Source organism: Dermacentor variabilis, chromosome 10 (genome assembly GCF_050947875.1).
Source record: "Dermacentor variabilis isolate Ectoservices chromosome 10, ASM5094787v1, whole genome shotgun sequence".
NCBI classification, from domain to species: domain Eukaryota; kingdom Metazoa; phylum Arthropoda; class Arachnida; order Ixodida; family Ixodidae; genus Dermacentor; species Dermacentor variabilis.
The window spans coordinates 18900530-18922364 of NC_134577.1; the positions used below are offsets into that span (position 1 = coordinate 18900530).

Consider the following 21835-nt stretch of genomic DNA (forward strand, 5'->3'; position numbering starts at 1 on the left):
CCCCGTATACGACGTATGTTTGCGCCATCTCACTGTGCCCAAAATCAAATCAATAGGAACCCGGTAAAAAGCTAAGCCGACGAGAGAGCAATCCCGGTGACAAGTCATGCTAAACCATCGAGACAACTGTCCCAGTAACAAACCGGGTCAGAAATGTTCACATAAATTTTCAGGTTTGAGAGATGTGTGTATACCACACTATCTGCGTCCATAAACAGGGAAATTTTAACAGCAGCTACACCAACATCACAACAGTGTGCATAAGAAAACAGTGACATCAAATGCTCTGGCATTTGATGTACTTAGCAACGACTAAGTACCATAGTGACTGGATGAACTCTAGTATAATCGACTAGGACATAAACTAGAAGCCACGCCTGCACCCGGAGCGCCTAGATATAGAACCAACAGCAGACACGCTCATATGAATCAAAGAACACCCCCCCCCCCCGCTCCTTCTTAGGCGTGGTACTTGTCACATGATAAAACCTTCTTAGATGGTCACTCCTACTTTTTTGCCCCATTGAGAAGAAGGCTTTGGTGTCTAAGCCGAAACGTCTAGCTTTCAGTGTTTTATTAAGTTGGTCTATGTGCTTGTCATGCTTCATCCCGATTTTCTCCAAACTCTCGATGATGCAACTTTTGCGCGAAAGCAATGCTTAAGGCAGTTTTTGCTTAAACCATGCCTCTAGGTGGTAGTACGCATTTTTTAGACGCTCTCGAGCGCATTATTAACAGTACGAAACCTCAATTCGCTTAGAGGACCGCAAATTTCTCTATATTAAAAAAGTGAATATTTCAGAAATTAATTGCAGGGAAGCTTGGGCTTGAAGTAAACCTCCGCATCACATCTAGGTGAATCCGAGGTGGTGAGCGTGTGGTACCACAAAACCCGGACGCGCGCGTCTGTTCTGGGCAGCGCTTAGCACTGTTACCACGTCAACGAAAGCTTGTGTATTAGGGAGCTGACAACAAGAGAAAGTAAAACAGATTAGCATTTAAGATGAGTGACAGCAAAGAACAAATTTTATCCCATGTCAACTTGAAGAGGGCGGAGAAATGGATAAAAAATATGGCAATTTAACAGTGAATGCCCAGCGTTCAGCTGCGCTGTCATGGTGTGGCTTGCAGCTACTGCACTGGGATGACTGTTATATGAATTCAGCAGTTTCTTATACGACATTACCACAGCATTACCACAGCAATGTATAAAGGAGACCACCTTCCAGCCTGAAGCGAACCTGCACTTGGAATACATAGCGAGCGTGTTACATAAAAAGCGTCATCGTTTGTTATAAGCTGGAGGAGTTGAACTCTCATACTTTTGACTATGGATTGAGTAGCTAGCTAATAAATTAATATATTTTATTGTTTTATCCAAATGTTTTCAGGAGATAAGTATGATATGTACAATGTACGTGTGAGCGAGCGCCACCCGCCGTGGTTGCTCAGTGGCTATGGTGTTGGGCTGCTGAGCACGAGGTCGCGGGATCGAATCCCGGCCACGGCGGCCGCATTTCGATGGGGGCGAAATGCGAAAACACCCGTGTGCTTAGATTTAGGTGCACGTTAAAGAACCCCAGGTGGTCAAAATTTCCGGAGTCCTCCACTACGGCGTGCCTCATAATCAGAAAGTGGTTTTGGCACGTAAAACCCCAAATATTATTATTATTATACGTGTGAGCGATTGGAAGGAAGCATGTATGTGCCCAAACAAAAGAGTTTAAAGGGAACTCCACGAGACAGCATAATAGAAAGGCAGAAACGACACATGCCTGGACACCTCCTGCATCTCAATGAGGTTCTTAATAAGGTAATTTGGCTAGATTAATATGGATGATGTATGGATCATATGATGCATAGTTACTCAATGTCTTGATTATATTTAACTCAGAGTAGGCTGGCTTAGGTAAGTTGACTAAACTGATGATTAAACTAAAAATTGCCGGGTCTTACGTGCCAAAAGCACGATCTGATTACGAGGAATGTCGTAGTGGCGGAGTCCAGAAATTTGGACCATGTGGGGTTCTTTAACGTGAGCCTACATCTAAGCACGCAGGTATCTTTACGTTTCGTCCCCCTCGAAATGCTAACCCTGTGGCCGGGATTCGATCCGGCGATCCTCACGCTTAGCAGCCCAACACCATATAGACATTAAGCTACGACGGTGGTTAAAAACGGAGGGCACTACAGATCACCAAAAATTTAATTCAAGTGATCTGCCACGAGAAATCCTGCAAATGGCAGATACTGTAGAATGATTGCATATTACACAAACATGTCCTACAACTCGCAAGGCAGCGACCGCTTGGCACACAACATTGTGAAAGTAAGAAATGTTTAATTTATTGCTCTGCGAATCGGGAAATTTGTGATTTGCCAGTGCCATGTATAATTACAAAGAGAGCCTGAGACAAGCTGCTACTTCAATCGGCGCCAGGTTGCACAAATGTCTATTCGTTATGTGTCAAGATGTTACACTACTATATTCTAAGAAGTAAAATTTCAGGCAGGAATGGAATGAGTAGCAAACATCATTCTACCAGGACAGCCATCGCCAAAACTCAAATATATGGTAAAACATAGAGCATTGGATTAAGAAAAGAATTACAGAGCAAATCAAGAGCATTTTGAAACCTACGCCGCGATGCGATTCCTATTCGCTCGTCATTAATGGTCTGGACAACGCCCTGGCCGTGTTATGAACTGGAATAGCCGGCCGCTAACGGTGGGCAATAAGGTTGACATAGAATAGAGCAGTAAGTACCGCTACAAAATTGCAGTCGATACTTTATTACGCACTGCTGCAACGCAGTGTCCTAACCGGTGATTGCAAGATTGACATTCTTTTTTTAAGGTGAAATATATATATATATATGTACACAAGAAAGGCAAGCGTACGATTTATATGTCTCGACTTAAAAGAAGCTTTCTTTTCTTTACACGCCCTGGAATATAGAATACAAATGCGTGAAGACACCCAGGAACATGAACAATACAGACAGGTTCTCGGGAAACCGGACTTTAAACTTAACTGTATACATAAAAAAAGTCTTCATACAAGCTGGTATCTGCTCAAGCATCAAACATGGCAATCGTGTGTCATAAGGTTAAATTGTACTAAACATCAGCGCGCATTGCATCATCTACTTCATGTGTGTTAAATCTGCTTACTACGGCTCCTGCTCTCTGTAGTTCCATTTTTAATCTCCCTGGTCTGATTGACCACTCTATGCTCCATGTCACAGTAAATGTGCAAGTTGATCAAGCATCAGCACAGTCACTCGAAACAAATAAGAAATTGTCGAGCTTCTGAATTTGATTATGTTAATCGTAAGTAATGTGTTTTCGTGAATGTAATCTTGCAGCGTTGCTCGGAGCGCTCTGTGGGCGCTAAGTGGAAACTATTTAAAACGCGCAAGATTTGAAACGTCTAATAAGCACCGGCCTTGGTTTAATCAGCCATAAAGAGTAAACGAATGTTTCGTTCTGCTGAAGTTATCAACTCTCCATCACCTTCGGATAACTACCACTAATTAATTGTAAAGTATAAAAATGTGCTGAGATCATTAGAGGGACATGGTTTAATGGTACCCTCCGTTTCACGATGACTAACAATCCGAGACGGTTTCACAAGGCTACTAATAAAAGATTTGCTCACAACGTTACACTTAAGACATCGGACAGAACATGTATCTTTAGCGAAGAAAATTAGTGTCCTAAACGTTGCGTTTTCTTTTTAGGCATTCTCGAACGACGCCAGTTTTGGTAATCATGATTATGCTACCCTTATCTTTCTCCCGGTGCATTCGATCTCGTTTAAATAATTGAACAACCATGACATATCCTCGTCACGTGGTGTGAACAACATGAGTTCTAAGTTTCAAATTAATACTAAAGTATGCGGCTGCGTCCTCCTCTCGCTCGAAACTGGCGGCATTCCTCATGAGCGGAATGTGCGGACAGCTATTAAATTTTTCAAGTTTGGTAACAAGCAACCTCATGATTATTACTGACCCGTATTTATTACCAATACACCATCCAAAATCCAAGGAATAGTAATTTGCTGTCATATAATTACCTTCCAGAAGATAATTCATTTCTTTAGAGTGCTTAAAATAGTTTGCGAAAGAAATATCATTTGAAACGAAACTTTTAAGTTTCATGCACGACTGGCATATCTTCCTTGACAGGGTTACTTATACACTACATACTTTAGATGCTCCAAAGGGTATCTAAAATGTGCAGTCTATAATTTACACGCAAGTCACCCTTCCTTAATTAGGTACTCATGATCTGGGTGGTGAAGTTCTTGCTTTGTTGCGAGCTCTTCTCGCAAACATTTACCAGCTTGCATCAGCTAACGCATTGCCTCCCCTCCTATTCATGTTGGCCCAGATCTCCGTAACAGGGCCTCCGCTCTTTCTCATTTTCATAAATGACTTGCCCTTCATGAAAATTACATCTTGCATCAGTCTCTCTGCGGATGATTAGGTGATTTGAAGACAAATGAGCAGTGATCTAGATCTACCTTACCTGGAGTTGGATGTTAATCGGATTTACGAATGATGTCAGTTATGGAACCTAAAATAAACCATTAACGAACGCGAATTTGTGCGTGTCTGTCACGGCAATGTGTTAGTCATCCTGCCTGTCAATATAATAGAACTGATTTGGAATCAGTTCTATTATTTGGAATCAGTTCTATGTGCAACCCCGTCGTGGTTGCACAGTGTCTGTGGTGTTAGGCTGCTAAGCACGAGGTTGCGGCATCGTATCCCGACCAGGGCGACCGTATTTCTATGGCGGCGAAATGCGAAAACGCCCGTGTGCTTAGATTTAAGTGCATGTTAAATAACCCAAGGTGTTCCTAACTTTCAGAGCCCCCACTACGGCGTGCCTCATAATCAGAGTGTGGTTTTGACGAGTAAACCAGCATATTTAAAATTTTTTTGGAATGTGTCTGTACTAGGACTTGCTGTGGAACAGGAAGAAGCCGAAGAGGAAGGGCCCATTGTACTAGAAATGAAGTGAACTAGGGCGGTTGCTTGGGCTAGTTGGTAATGCTCGATAAAAAATTACGTACAGCGCGAAGGACAAGGTCTGCGAGAGACGACATACACTGCGCAGTGTATGTCGTCTCTCGCAGTGCTTCTCCTTCGGGCTCTACGTCATTTTTTTTCGTATATATAGCTCGTTTAATTTCGGGGGTGAACACAGATTCATTACGTAGCTGGCGATGCCAGTCGTATGTTAGCTTACCTCCTAAGACATTTTTTCTTGGTTTTGTATTGCTCAAGCTGCTGCTGTAAAAAACGTTGGTCCGAGCTCAACTAAAATATGCAGTACCTGTATGGGGTAGTGGTCTCGAACTCGAATCACTTATTGCAGGCATAGAAGGGGTGTAACACCGTGCATCATATTTCATTATTTACAGTTATTATTGCGCCGATGCCGTTACAGCTATGAAAGGCGCCATTTCTTTACCCACTCTTTCTCATTGTAAATTGTGACGCTTTTATTTGTCTCTTAAGATGTATTATAACAATTCAACGCTTAAGAATAGACTCCTAACAAAACATCCTATATTTCCTGGTGCATTGATCACTGCCATAAAGTATGCATTCCATTCCCAAACAATCAGTGCTGTCATGAGTAATTTATCCCTAGTACTTATTTGTGTTGGAAGAGTCTTCCCCATAGCGTAGCCACCATTACAGACTATTATTCCTTTAGAGGTGCTGCCATGTCCCCCTTTTTTTCTTTCTAAATAGCGACATGATTGTCCCGTCTTTGTTGTTTTGTTTGTCAAATGTTTTTTTCTCTAATAGTCCCGTAGTCTTGTTATATTTATTAGCGTTATTAACTCTCCCCTCTCTGCAATGTCTTAGGGGCCTTCATGGTAAATAAATAGCGATACCGAGGTTAAAAGCATGGAATAACAGCTATCAGTGTAAGGATGTTATAAATTCGTTGCAAACAGCTAGGAATGTACCAACTATTTTATTTCAGGAATAATACGCACCTTGACTTTGCACTTGAACATCACACTTGGCCTGTAACCCCCGCTTCTGTGCCACGCAGACCAAATCCTGTTGGCGTTATCAACAGACACAGCTCTCCGACTTGGAATGCGTCTCCGATCATGGTGCTGACACAGTCCGCGCCTGTGTCGCTGTCAGCATGCGTGTTCCTGCCGTGGTGTCACCAGCAAAGCTCGTCTTCGGAACATTGAAACATTGAAAGAGCTTCCCCATGCGCTTCTCACCTTCTGTGGGCACGAGAACAGCACTTCCGACATGGTCCCTTCTCCTGGTTTCCGTTTCCATGCAGGTGTGTACTAAAATTTTGTTACACGCTAGAAAACAGTGATGACTAGTTCCTGTTGCCGTTCCCATGCCCGCGGGTGCTTTGCGAGAATATTTGACTATTATGAATATTTAACTTATTCCCCGGCAGTACTGTTCTTGGGGTTTTTGAGACGAACGATAGGCCCAGAAATAGATGGAATCAACTTTTAAACATCAAAACATTACCCGAAGATCCTGCAGGGCAATAGAAGATCACGTTGCACGTTATCAAAGAAATGCACATCCGCGTATTGCAATCCTCCAAAACTTCAGTTGAACAAACCACCGATATTAAAGCCATCAGAAATAGCCAAGAAAGTATGGAATCAAAATTCACAGGTTTGATCAAACCGATGGACAATACGAAAGAAAGGTACAGACAATATGAGACAAAATGCGAAGACCTGGCTAATATAAATGTAGTACTATATCAGGGATGTGATAGACAAAAGCGTTTTTTTTTCGCTCTTGCGTCAGCAAACTCGAAGAAAAATACCGACGCAACAACCTATTCATTCGCATGCTAAAGAAGCGTAGGATCAAACTGAAACCAAGGTTATACCAGCCCTTAAATCCATCGTTCCCTATTTTTCAGCCGATTCGATTGACCACGCTTACTGCTTTGGTCTTTTTTCCCATCGGGAAAATGCGGACATTTTGTAGGGAAACGTTGGTAGGAAAACGAAACGATAGATGCATATTCTAAAACTGGGCCAATTATTGTTTTATATAATATCAGTTTAGTACCGCTGCGCGTCTTGGCTAAAGTGCGGCGCAAATAACCTAAGTTTTTAAGGTTTTCTCGTTTACATATTCAATGTGTTTAGACCAAGCAAGATGTTCTGTTAGAATGACTCCTAGTTATTTATACTGACACACTTTTTGAAGTTGGATGCCATCCAGAGAATAATAGAACGAGAGAGGGCTCTGTCTAATGGTAAATGACACCACGACAGTTTTACTACAGTTGATGTTCGTTCGCCACGTTTTTCACCCAGCGCAGAAAGATATAAGGGATTGGGCAAGATGGTGATGGGCAATAATGGAATTAATAGGTTCGTATAATAAAGAGTTGTCTGTATAAAGCCCTATTTTAGCTGACATGCTCAGGTAAATCATTGATTTATATTAGAAATCAGAAAGGGCCTAATGGAGATCGTTGAGGAACGCCTGAGGTGACTTCGACTCGGGTTGATTCCACTGAGCTAAAAGAAACAAATTGTGAACGACAAGGCAGAAAACTGCGTATCCAAGAAACAAGACAGGGATCATTGAATGTGACGTTTAATGTTACCAATAGTTTAGAATGAATCACAGAGTCAAAAGCTTTAGAGAAGTCAATAAAGATGGCTTCCACTTAGTTACCTATGTCTAGGTTAGAAGCGATATCATGAACAAAATCGACGAATTGCGTTACAGTGCTATAACTACTATAGAAACCATGCTGGGAAGATGCTAGAACGTCATTATATTAAGGAATTCGATTATATGTTTGTGAATAATGCGCTCCAACATATTGCATGACTGGGGTGTGAGAGATAGCTGCCTGTAGTGAGAAAGAAGTTGTTTATCACCTAATTTATGCTAAGTTAGGACTTTTGCTGTTTTCAATTTAGTTGGTACTTCACCAGAACCTAAGATTTCTATAAATTACAGTAAGGGAGTATCTTACAAGGAAATAATTCGCGATACCATCTGAACCGGTAAACTTTTTAGTGCCGAGATTCAAGGTTAGGTTTAAGATACCATCAGAACTTATTACGCTATCGCCTAGTTAATTAACTTCTGCATCGTAACTAAACTTTGGAACTACATGGTCATCGTAGGTGAAAACAGATTGGAAGTACGAGTTAAAAGCATTCGAAACCACGACGGGGTCATTATTAATAGTTTCGCTAATCTTGAAAGAGGTACTGCCCGTTGCACTAGTTAAAACTGATGTCCAGAACCTGCGAGGATTTGATTTAAGTAGCACAGGGAGTTGCACTGAAGAATATAAATCTTTAGAATTTTTAGTACGAGCGCGAAGTTCCTGCTTGGCTTTTTGAAAGGAACGCGAATCGCAATATTAGAATGCTTTGATTTACGCAGTCTACCCAGACGGCGTGACATGTTCAAGATATCCCGATTAATCCAAGGAAGTTTATTATTTATCTTTTTTGTTTTTAATGAGTACGTAGTTATTGATGCAAGATTTCACTAACGACTCAAAACAATCCACAAGACTGTCAACATGACATTCGGTACTGAGCGACAAAAATTGGTCAAAGTTATCCGCCAGAGTATCAGTGATAGACGTATCGTCAGCCTTGTTAGAATCATGAAATGTGGAATAACTAAAGCGTTCACGTGGGATAGGACAGTTAATGTGTACGACAACTGCGTTATGGTCCGAGATTCCTTCCAAGGTATCATAGTTAAAACCTAAATCAGCAGGGCTGTCACTGATAAACACTAAGTCAAGTATGGAGTTATGCCACGTATTCTTATCAACTAATTGTATCAGGTTATGGGTCAAAGAAAACGTAATTAAATCCCTACAAATAGAGGCATATTTCGCTTGTGGCGGAATATGTAAGAGAAGGCCGGTGAATGCTGGGGACGTAAACGTCATCAAGAACGATTAGGTTAGAACTGTTGATGCTGTGGTCATGTATAAAATGGGAGATATTATCGAACAAGTCACAATCGAACAAGTCACTAAATTCTGCTTATGCAATAGTAACTTGCTCCAAACCGATTCTACATGAGGAGGGCCTGGTAGAGCCTTAAAGTTAAAATGTGAACGTGACAGCAAAGCAACGCCATGGTAGCGTGTATAAGCGCGACTGGACGAGGACGAAGAAAGAAACAGATACACAGACACAGCGCTAACGTTGGCGCTAACTAGCCCGCCAACGTGTTCAAAAAAGCAACGCCACCGCCTTTTTTATTCTGACGGTCAGATCGGACAGCAATGTAACCAGGAGTCGTGAAGTCGGAGCCTTGAAAATCTTCATGAAGCCATGTTTCGGTGATGCATATAACATGAGGAGAACATTAAGACACTTGTCGCCTTAACATAACTTTCGACTAATGCTAAGGCTTTCGAAATCATTGAAGGTGCCCATCGCTTCGCAGCTTACAGACAGGATGGGGCTGTGCGTCGAGGAGTCGGCGTTCTTCTCACCATTTCTAACAACGATCATTTTTCTCTCATTTCCGTTACTGCTGACCTCGAAATCGTCTGAGCTTTAGTTACCACTAATTACCAAAAGGTAATTATAGGTGTCTGATATAGCCCTATTTCTCCCTCATCCGCATTCATTAGTGAATTGCGCACTGCGAGTAATACGTATTCTTACATTTTCCATCATTACCGCTTTATTTGCTAGGGAACTTAAACCTTACAAACATTAAACGGAACACTGGACCTCTTGCAATGCTGCCATTCTCGTTTCGGGCTAAATAATGCTAGGGTATATATTCCATTTTTTTTCTCTCACATGTGCTAACGCAACCTACTAGGGATATAAGCAGTCTAGATTTAGTACATACTACTAAACGCAACCTCCCTTCACGTATTCCCTTTCTTCCGCCTTTGAAAGGAAGCTGAATAGGTTTTAAAATCGGAAGATCTAAGTTGCTGTCGAAGCCCTGCGTAGCGGTCAATGACCGGGTGCGAGAATGACGTCAAGACAGGGGTAACGTGAGCGCTCTATTGCCACGTACGTCAAAATATTGGAATGAGCTTACTGCTGACATTGTTTCCATTAGTAACAATGAATAATTTTCGAAAAGCACTAGCTATCACTACGTAATAGGAAACATTTGTACGAACTACTGTTGGCGTTTTTCTTTTTTCTTGTTTAATGATACTTTTATATGTCATGTTTTAATACTGTATTTATCATACTTTCATCTAACATTGTATAATTAGCAAATATTGTGTACAAGTTTGTAATTTATTTCCTTCTTATTTGTTGAATAACCCACTCCCCTCTCTAATGTTGAAAAGCCCTGAGGGTGAATAAATAAAAAAAAAATCACGCGCCTGGCCGATACCGAGTATGACGTCACGATCGTATTAACCATCAGAGCCCATTTACCGACATGCGGCGTTTCCCGCAGACGCGGTTGTTCGTTTAACAGCGAAGCTATGTGAGCGCCTAAATGCACTGAAAAACGTTAGATGCAATTATTTACGACGTTCGAAAACAATGTTTAACTCACGAAGTTTATATTTTAGGAGAATTTGCAGTCTATTAGGGCACTAAAAAGCAAGCCGAATTTAAAGCGTGTCTATAAATTAGGGGCTAAATCAAGATTGCTAAATCCTTACTCTCGGCCCGTTTAGGAGGAGTATATGAATTGCCTAAAAAGTTACGCCACATTCCATGGGTCACCGAGAGCGAAAAAGATGTCATAATTATAGGGCATTGGGGGCCATTCTGCGGGTGATCGGTACTGAGAGTTTCAAGCGTCAAAATTTGGTATGTGTCTTGATAATAATTTCTTAATATCGCTTATTCGAAATTTTACGCGTAATACGATCAATGTAGTTGCTTTATTCCGCTCTCATCGGTGGGATGTTTGTTTGATATGTTTGATCTGTATAGGTTAACTACAGCTTTTGTAGAAAGTTACTTATTCAACCGTTCAACGGTGTCACCGTCCTTTTTTTTTCACACTGTATATTACAGTCCAAAATTAAGTTTACGAGACAGCAAATTTAAATTCGATAGAAATAGGCGACATGTTAATTATAGTTAGCGGCAAAACTTTCTCGTTTGTAGGCTAAATAGAAACGCAACAAACAATTGCTGTAGCCTTGACTTTATTTCTGGTTTCATGCGTCAGAAGGGTTTCCTAGTTGGTATCTTTGTTGCTTTGGAAGAACAAAACATGGCACCGTGTTCACATTTCGCAAAAGTAAGGACCGCGTTATGGGTAATGAGTAGGCATAATTCAGATTGTGTGGAATAAATGTGGCCTTTTGCAACAAACTACGTATGCAAGTACACGGGTACCTGACGAGGGTTTTTTATGAGTAGCACGAAATTTAGCCGCTGCCCTGGTTTAACTGCACGCGTCATCGAGATCACATTTACCGTCCGCTTGGGAAACGCTACGACAAATTTATGTCTTAACTTAAATCCACGTGAATAAAATACAGCCGTTGTGAAACAGGTATTTGGAGAGAGCAAGAGAAAGGATGCATAGGAAGGATGGGAGGTTAACCAGAGGTATTTCTGGTTAGCTACCCTGTAAGGACGGTGGGGTGGAGGGGGACGAGTAAAAACGAACGGCGCATATAGAGCTGTAGGGGGCGGCGTTCTTAAAGTCTGTCGTGCAGAGCCGTAGGCCGCGCGAACCTTATTAGCGTGAACAAAGCCTTCTGCGCGGAGGTTCTTGGGGAGCACTGGCCTAGAGCTTCTACGGCAAAGCTGTCAGCCTCTCGGTGGTCGGCACTTTTCGTCTCCGTGTCCGCTAACAGAAACTATCATGATCTGCAATGGCGCTCATATCCCTGTAAGCAAGCGAAACAAAAAATATGCAATCGCTCATACCCCCGTAGGGCAGAGGCTACAAGCACTCAGCAAAGTAAGCGGACACTTCAACAGTTGCGCAAGCCGCAGCTGCGACGGCAGCTTGCAAAATTACCGCTACTACCATTACTCTAAAGGAATAAAACATTGCGTATCCTCTCAGCCGTTGCATGGTGGTGGTTTGCACCAGCTTCGCTGTTGAAAGGACCAATCGGGAAATAAAATCTGTAATACCAACCGGGGAAAAAAATCACATAATACGGAGTAAATCATTACACAAAGAGAGTACACTTTACCAAACAGGCAATGACCACGAATAAGTATGTAACTACGCCGTTTGCTATCATACGTTATTTCGTGTAGGTTAGTCCGTTCTTAAAATGAGTGGGGTCACTGATGTTTACTAATGAAGCAGGTAGATTATTCCAATCGATCGAAGTCCTAGGAAGGAATGCTTGCGAGGACCCTACAGTGTTAAGACGGGGAACGTTAACTTTATGTGCGTGATCACGACGAACTGAATAATAAGGCGCTGGGTAGATCCAGAGGGAGCGAAGAGATGCGTTGTGTTAATAGATTTTATAAAACATGGAAAAGCGTGATTCCTTTCTGCGAAGAGATAATAATGGCATTTGAAGGGTACCCTTCATTAATGTTGAAGTTGAAGTTGAGGTTTATTTTCTTTCAAAGATGAAAGAGGGAACTGCGACAAAAGGCGGTAAGGCCTGACGAGGTCACCGTTCCCCAAAGCAGTCGGTACTGCAGTGAGCAACACATAAATAAATAATAACATAGTGTGATAGAGAACAAAATACATTGCAAAATACATTGCATCATAGTATGATGTAACCCAAGCAGCGTGATGCTAGTTGGCTAGAATGCAACGAACAGAGCGATTTTGTACTGTTTCGAATTCCTCAATTAATGTGACATATTGAGGATCCCAGACGGAAGAGGCGTATTCCCATTGGGCGCGGACGTAGGCTGTATACAACAGTCGTTTTAATGAAACAGGCGCGAGCGAAAATAAAATTGTCTTCAAGTATCCTAAGCAGTGGTTAACTTTAGATATTAGATATTGTACATGCTCCTTCCAATAAAGATCGTTAGATATATCAACGCCAAGATAACGATAGCATGTAACTGATTGGAGGGCGGCAGTCATATAACGCGTACATAGGGCAAGTGGCGTTAGAACTAGAAATCCACGTAGATTTGCATTTATTAATGTTGATTTCCACCCGCCAAGTGAGACACCACTCGTGTATGCTATTTAAAACAAATTGAACAGTTGTTATATCTGAAGCATAAGTTATTTTACGATATAGAACGCAGTCGTGAGCAAATAAACAAATTTATGAGGAAACGTTATCAGGCATATTGTTTACATATATTAAATATAAAAGAGCACCAAGTACAGGCCTCCGAGGAAGACCGGATTCAGCTGGGGCCGTGTTAGATGTAGAGCCATTAGTCACAGCAAATTGAAAACGAGACAATTTTATGGCGATTTCACGCTACGTTTCTCAGTGTACCGAGGGAACTGTACACAACATAAAGTTGGCATTTTGAGAAATTAAGTGAAATTCAAAGTATTGGGGATCATTACGGCGTGTACAGTAAATTGCGCATTGAGACGCTTTTATGCGTGTGTAGTCTAGCTTCTCTCTTTTTTTTGAGTGGTGCAAAAATGTAGCACGCCACCGTGGCATCACTGCAAATGTAACCAAGATCAAATTTAAGAGGAAAGAGGGGCGGGGGGAGAATTATGACCAATCTCTGTGGGAACTTACATGTTTGTAGATGAAATATACTGCCTGTGCAAAAGACTTGATACTCAAGTGTGTGCAAGTGTCATACTGCCGTTATCCTTTATGTTTCCCCGAATACCTAAAGAACCGTGTAAGACATCAACTACGAATTTAACATTCACATGGAAAACTTTATGCTTCATCTGTGGCGAAGCTTTCACGTTCCTGGCCTAAATCGAATTTTTCAAATAATTACTGAACCGTCGTTTTTTTCTTCTTTCTTTCAATATTCATGAGTCATAAGAGGTTCGCTATTGGTTTATCCTCGGCGAACAAAACACAAGGCAAAAGAACAAAATAAACGGTCCTCGGTGAACTACACTAGACACCTTGTTTAATTTCCGCCTACGTAAAGGTGGCATTATGATTAAATTTTAGACAGAGTTCTAAGTATGCGAGTCAATTGGGGCAATCGAAATAAACTACGTATGTAAGGGCTCCAGAGCCCATAAGTGTGTTTTAAGGGGAGCGCGAAATAGATGACGCCGCCCTGGCGTAACTACCAACGCCACAAAGATCAAACTTAGCAAAATGGAGCGTCTAATATGGGGAATATATATTCCTGAAGATTAATGCGTGTGGGTCAAATACAGCTTTCTTGAATAATTCCCCAAACAAGTGTTACAGTGTCACGCGGCCGTTTTTAACTATACGTTTCACAATGTACCGAGACAGCTCTATGTTAAACAATCTTTAGATTCTGTAGAAATCGGGCCATCTTAAGCGCAATGCGTCGCGAACTTAAAGCGTTTTCGGTTTAATTAGGAACGTTACAACTAATCATTGAAATATCGTTTTCTTTTTCATTTCTTTTTCTTTCCTCGGTGAACTAAGCGAGGCAACTTGTTTATCTTCTGGGAATGCAAAAACCAGTTTATGGGTGATGTGCAGGCAAAGGTCAAAGTATATGGGTTATTGCTGCCTTTGCAAGAAATTCCGCAAGCAAGCACTACCGAACGTTATGAGCGAGCCTTATGAGTGACACAGAATTTACCTCGTGTCCCTCGCAAAACTACATATGCCGCCGAAATCAAACTTAGCGAAAAGATTGAGGGAGCGCTACGGCAAATCTCTGAACAATGTTAAATGCGTGTGGGTAAACTGCAGCCTTCACAATTTTAATTTTATCAAACATTCAAAAAAGTGATCAAGCAGCCGCTTTTCAGAGCAATGGCACCGAGATATGTTAGACCACGTTTATATTTTGAGGAAATGGAAGTCTTGTTAAGTGCTTTGCGTGATAAAACTTTAGCGTTACTGGCTTTGATTAGTCGGCGCTCCATCTCGTATCTTCCAGTTTAGTCCCATTCTTAGCGCTGTTTGCTTTCAAAGTCGTGTGTCAACTAGCTGACCAAAGCGTGTTATTGCGACTAATTACTGTTCTCTCGTTTTTCCCCCTCTCTTTTCATACGTTATAGAAGACATCATACGATGTTCGAAGCAGGTTCCTCCAATGGGCTCAGTGGCAGCTTTTCGTACATCTGTTACAAATTAGGAGTAGGTGATGCATGATGTGTAAGCGAAGTTCAAATTGTGTGGCTTAATAAAGTGGTTGCAGTAAATTTCCCATGTAAGAGATACGGAGCCTTGCATATGCGTTCTACAAAAAAAAAGCAGAATCTATCTCATTGCTCTGGGAGAACTATGAACGCAACCGAGACCAAATATAGCGATGATGGGGGAGGAGCATACAGCCAATGTTCTGGCGAAAAGAAATGTGCTAGGATGAATTACTGCATTTGTAAAAAAAATCTTAACAAATGCTAAATAGCTTTATATGCGGCCAATGTTTCAAGTAAGTCGGCCCATTTATACAACAGATATTCTTATCGCAACACTCAAAAGAAACACCTCCACTTGATTCTGTCGCATAAATCCGCTGCTTTCTTTTTCATTTTTTGTAAAATTGAAGCTTCTCAATGTGAATAGCAGTGTTTAAAATGTGATTTTCGTATCGTGGGGATGAGAAACTACAATATTTCGCTAAAAACTCACTTTATTACACTGACGCCGCTAAGGCCACAGAAAAAAGGAAAGTTGCAGGCCAGTTCTCACGGTGTTATGAAAAAGTAAGTCACTCACGAAGTCTATAAATGTATGAAATGTGGTGATTCTTAACCGTAATAGGACGGCAAATTTTGAAATGTCTGTGTCACTTATTGGTTTTACGGATGTCGGTAAAACCTCGTTTCCGCTTGTTTAAAGCGTTATATGAGCAGCCTGAAAAGCTTTCCCTTGTCTGCTGGAGAACCATAAATGGTAGAGATATCATATTAACAGTAAGTGGGGAGCCATTTCTTGAGGGGTGAAGTGCACCAAAGGTTTGAAGCGTCTGGGGGCAAGACTGTGCTTTGAAAATTACTGAATACTCGTCTCTTTATGAAGTGGGCAAGGCGTGCATGGTGCTTATATTTCATCGAAGTACGAAGCATGTGGTGCGACGAGCGATAAATGTGCCAACTAATTTTGTAGCCTATTTAGTGCTTTCGTATAACGTTAACTTATTTGAGATTTCGAGAGTGTCATACTGGCGTTATTCACTTATTTTCCCCTAAAGTTCCGAAACATCAGCACCGAACACCAACTTCGAATTCGCTTTAAACGGTGGGAATGTGAAGTGTGATGTGTGTCAAGAAACTTTCGCGTTTCCTGTTGAAATAGACGCGTTGTAATGAGTCGCTCAATCCTCATTTATTCCTGATTATCTTTTTTGTGTCGTATACCAGGTTTGCGGTTGGTTTCTCCGGTGTCGTTGGGGAACTTGACAGTGCACCTTGTTTATATTTCATGAACATAAAGGAAATGTTATGGCTAACACGTACGCAAAGTTGAAAATATATGGGTTAATTGCGGCATTTTCAATAATATACATATGGAAGGGATTGGGAGCATTATGAATGCGTTTTAGGAGCGGTGCAAAATTTAGACCACTGCCATGACATAACTACATCAGCAACTAAGATGAAAGTTAGCAACAATGGGGGAGACTCATAAGGCAAATCTGCGCGTGAAGTTAAATGAGTGCATGAAATGGAGCTTTTGCAAAAAGAAATTTCTTAAACAAGTGATCGTGGTGCCAAACAAGTTAACTTGAGTGTTGGCAACTGCCACGTTGCCGTTAACACCTACGTTTCCCAATGTCCCGGCAATACTCGAGAGTCTGTGTTACGCAAATTTTATGTTTAGTAGAAATGGAAGAGGGGGGTGGGGAGGAATCTGAAGCGCATTTTGTCGGGAAATTTTAATGTTTCTATCTTTTAAAATAATTCTCGAACCCACCTTCTGTTTCGCTATTTGCAGGCGCTATACGACGTTTGGCTGGTCTTCTCGGTGGGCTAGATAAAGCACCACGTTTGCGCTTGATGAAATTAAGAGCCAATCAATAGCTTAATGGGCGACGCGTAGAGGAATCGTAAAGCGCGTGGGTGAAATGCGGGCTTTGCAATAAATTACGTATGCAAGTGCTATGCTGTATTATGAGTGCGCTTTACGAAAAGCGCAAAATTTAGCCCGCTGCCTTGGCATTACTAAAGGCTCCGCCAAGACCAACTTTAAGAAAGATGTGGGGCAATCTATGAGAAATTAGTGTGCGAAATGTCCCATGGCTAAACTAAACTTTTGTAAAAAAACAGTTCATAAATATGTGCTTGAAAGCCCTATGTGAACGTTTTATGCTATGCTTCCTACCGTTTGGAGGTAACTGGGCGATTCACAAACTTTACATTTTGGTAAATATGAGGTCAGCATCATCAGTCATGTGCAGGCAAATTTGAATAGTGTCCTCTGCAGCAAAGTGCGCGATCGAGCGCTTTTGACCATTTGTGAGAGATGCCAAATTTTGCATTCAGCTGTTGCAAAACTACAAATGCCACGAAAATGAAACTTAACAACAATGACCGCAGCTCTACGGCAAATCTCTGCGTGTAGTTATATGCGCGTGGATTACGTACAGCTTTTGGGAAAAATTTAATACGCAAGTGTCACACTGGCGTTATCAGCTACGTATTCCAATGTCGCGGAGGAGCTCAGCGTTACGCAATCTTTATATTTTGTAGAAATCGTGGGCATTTTTAAGTGCAATGTGTCCCGAAATTTTGACCCTTAGTGGCATAGTTAGGAGCGTTATAAAAATTTCTTGAACTCACGTGTTTTTTTTTGTGTGTTTTCACGCATTCTATGAAGTTTGCCCTGTGTCCTCGGTGAACTAAATGAGGTATCTTGTTTCTGTTGGGTAAAAGGAAGCGACAGGCAATTGGTGATGTGCGGGAAAAGTTCAAAAGTGGGTGGATGTATTGCTTCTTTTACAATATATTACGCACGCAAGCACACCGCGGCGTTACGAGTGATCTACGCAGAATTGGGGCCGCGTTCTCTGGCAGAAGAATGATGCCACCGAGATAAAGTTTAACGAGAACTGGGGGGGGGGGGAAGGCACTGCCATACTGCTGTTGTCACCCATGTCTTCCAATAACCCGAGATAACTAATAGTCCCCATGCGCCTCGAATGGTGCCTTGAACAATAGAAGGATTACCCGACTCCACAGAGGAATTTCTACGAGGCCGTTCATCGATAGCGCAGGAAGCATTTGGGAAACGACTATACGTGGCGCTCTTTCTTCACGTGAAGAGCGCCTACGACCCCATTTCCTATCAAGCCATTATAGACGCGTTGTTAAATAGGAGGGCGAGTATTTCGATGGAATTTGAAGCCACCTGACACGATCGTCCTTGCTTGTACACAGGTCGCCCACTTTTAGGATGGAACACTTGCTTACTATCGAAGAGCCCACAGGAGATTATGTTTCGCAAAAAACTCAGAAAACTATTCTTTCATCTGTCAACATCGTGATTGTGCGTCGTATCAGGCACGTTTCCTTCTCGAATTAGAAGAAACGCTGAAGTTATGCCGGTTACATGTGTCCCCCTACAACTGGACGACCCTGCACGTACCGAACATGGTCCGACTACCGACCACTACGCGTGCCGAGCGTAGCCCTATGCTTTTCATCCTCACGCTTCTTGAGTTTGCCAAGTCCCTGCCGGATACGGTAAGCGTTTCGATCCGCGCCGGCGACATCTGCGCCTGGACCTCAGTAGGGACATCACCTGCAGGTTCGTGCAAGGCTACAGCACAGACATCTGGCTGTCTTCGCGCACAGGGCCTAACCATCTGGACAGAAACGTGCTCGTAAGTCGGTTGCACGCGAAGCGCAATGACTGATTATGCAGTATGCATAAATGGCCGGCCTATCTCCTACAAGAGAAATCATCAGTCTCTAGGTGTCAGGTTTGACTGGGACCTCTCCTGGAGCCCTCGTGTTTCCCTCGGCTTCAATTCCGTCACCAGAAAAGACGTGCGCATCATCAGTCGGTTCCATACTGCACCTGCACCGAGCAATTGCCAACCTTATTTCTACGCTGTAACTCGATCGTGCTTCCTAAAACTTGGAAGTCCGATGTCCGAGGACTTCAGAGCGTGCAACCACGTGGACAACCACGTTGCCTCGGCCTTTCCCGCAGGGAATCGATGGCTGGAACAGGCTGAAGACCATCCGCAATCACGACTTATTTTACAGCCGATGCACTGAGGACGCACAGTTGCGACATTTTACGAATGCGATCGAACCATCTCGCTTGACTTCCAGTTGGAGGGCCGCATGCGTAATTCTCCAACGCGGTAAACACTCATCACGCCTCCTTATCGTTGAGCTTCATACCCTGGGAACGTTCATGGACAGTTGTGTTGCTTACGAGCTCATCTGATGATGAAGTATAGCTTTCCATCTCAAGAAAAAATGATGAAGACTGACCTGCATACCTTGGCCTTGCATCAAGCGACTATAGATAGTTTACATACTTTCTACTTTGACGAAGTCCGCATATACAGTCATGCTTCTTCCACTCGGAGCAGCTCCCAAGGGCGTAGTGGATATCCTGTCACGAACAATCAGCATTAGCTACAAGGTTTTTCATTTCATCAGCAGCTTGTTGCCCTCCGAGGCGCGGTTCATTATATTAGCCATCGGCTAATCGGTGGACAAAATCCTGCGATTCAAAAAACAGCTGAGCGATCTCTTCCTAGCGAGTAATGTTAACAAATCGTGTGGGAGACACTAGACGCGCACCACGAAGTGATCACAAAAGGAAGCAACGTCGTGTTTCCGTATCTGGTTTCTATACCTTTGTGTAGGGCTGACGCTAAACGCGTTTTACAAGTGGCATGCAATGTACTAGGAGGGGCGTAACCAGCCCTTAGATCAATCTTTCCTTCTTTTTCTTTTCTTTGGGGGTGGGGGGTGCCTTATTGGTCATATGGAGGTATTCGAAGTAGTTACATGCGTCTTTTTTTGTTTAAAAATGCCTTCGGGCCACTAGAGCCATTGTGGAATGGGGGAAGGTAGGGGAGAGTGTACAGGAAATGCCATAGCACTACTCCCACTGTAAGAAATAAAAATTACCTTTTTTTACACATAAAACAGCAATGAAAGGCCAGTGGCACGAAATACACGTAAGTGGTCACCACAAAAGTGTGCTTCAAATGTTACCATAAACACGAGAAACGAAATTAAGAAAGTAGAAATATAGTAACAGCGTGCGTTACACATACGCATGAATCATAGCCCTCTTGAAAATTTTCGCTATCAAGAGTTCGAAATCGTTACTCGGCTTTTAGTCGCCATGTTAAGTGTAATGGGTGGGAAAATTTCTCATTAAATTGTGCTCTTCGAACAGATTTACTCAACCTTCGTTTTCCCGCTATTTTTGTGCGTTCCTCGAGGCAGGTAATGGTTATACCAATTTCCACATTGAGCTAAACGACGCACCTCACTTAATTTTTCTGTAAAAACAGCAGATTATCAGTGATGTGTAGACAAACTTCAAAGTGTTCGCTAGAAATTCGGATGTCTTTTCCTTCTATATACATTTCAGAAGTACGCGTGCTGGTGCAAACCGATCAAAACTACACGTGAAGTAAATGTGTAAATTCACGCAATAGTCACAAAAACAGAAGAAATAGAAACTTTTCTCGTGAAGCACGTAAAAATACAGCCATTTGCCATTACAACATAAGAGTGTGGAAAAAACATGCCTGCTGTTCCTTATTTCTTTTTATATGTCGGACGTGATTCCATTTTCTCGGCATCGCATGTCGCAGTACTCTGTGTTGCTCACGTGAAGAAAAAAAAACAGTCGTGCACATCTTTGCAACAGCTCGCTCTCGCGACGATCGTTGTTTCAACCCAGACGCCCGGGATAGTGTATCCAAAAAGCGGTCGAGTGTACGGCAGGATGTTTCACTTGCGCCCAGAGCGGGTGCAAGGGAAACACGTGTGAAACATGTGTTGCCGCATGCTGCTTCCGGCATCGCGGGAACTGTCCTTTGACCTCCTGAACTCCTGCAGGTGTGCATGGCGCTGGGTCTTCCTGCTGTGTTCGTGCCCTTCCCGGCTCTCCTATAGCCCGTCCAGGTTTGTGTAGCCTTGTTCGTCCCATTACAGAAGCGTCTTGCACGCTCAACAAATACCGTAGTGCTAGTGAAAACTAATGCCTCGACTATTGGAGTCGAGGAGATCGCTTGCAGTATGAGGTAGCTTGTTTGTGCTAGTGCGAAGACGCGGGATGGTCGTCCCCCAACTTGACAGAGAGAAAGGCATGTCTTGTAAAGAGCGCTCCTCGGGTCGGACTGGGCGGGATACTCTCCCATATTCCGTCATCTGCCATTTTCGCGAAGCAATTCGCTGGTTGACCGGGAAGCTAGCGGTCTATTGCAGAGAAGCAAGAAAATTCGTACTGGACGTATTTGCGAAGACTATTGAAGTGTTGAAGGCAGCCAAGGTCCTATCTCGCTTCCCTCTGGACACGCCTTGCGATTCAGCGTGTAAAGGATTTTGAGATCCAGCACTACCATTTGGATCGGTTAGATAACTAGTCGGAAAATGCTGTTGGCATGAAATAAGAGTTACGAAGCAGACGACTACAGGCGGGTGTACGTATGCGAAATTCTTTAGAGTGTAGAGCGTCGCCTCAACAGCTCGACTTGGAGAGGCAAAGAAGGGTCTCGCGTCGCAGCTTACACCACAGCGCAAACGATCAGCAGTTATTTGTGAAACATTACTTTTCACAAAAGGAACATAAAAATTTTAGA

At 42.5% G+C, this 21835-nt stretch overlaps 1 protein-coding gene across 1 annotated transcript in view; it reads left to right on the forward strand.

Annotated features, from left to right (window-relative positions):
• LOC142559449 (uncharacterized) overlaps positions 1-21835 on the forward strand; it is a 217871-nt gene that overhangs the window by 133853 nt on the left and 62183 nt on the right. The window contains exons 3-4 of the mRNA XM_075671040.1: positions 6085-6333; positions 21093-21158. Coding sequence (XP_075527155.1) covers positions 6300-6333; positions 21093-21158 — 100 coding nt within the window. The 5' untranslated portion in view covers positions 6085-6299. The remainder of the gene's footprint in view (positions 1-6084; positions 6334-21092; positions 21159-21835) is intronic.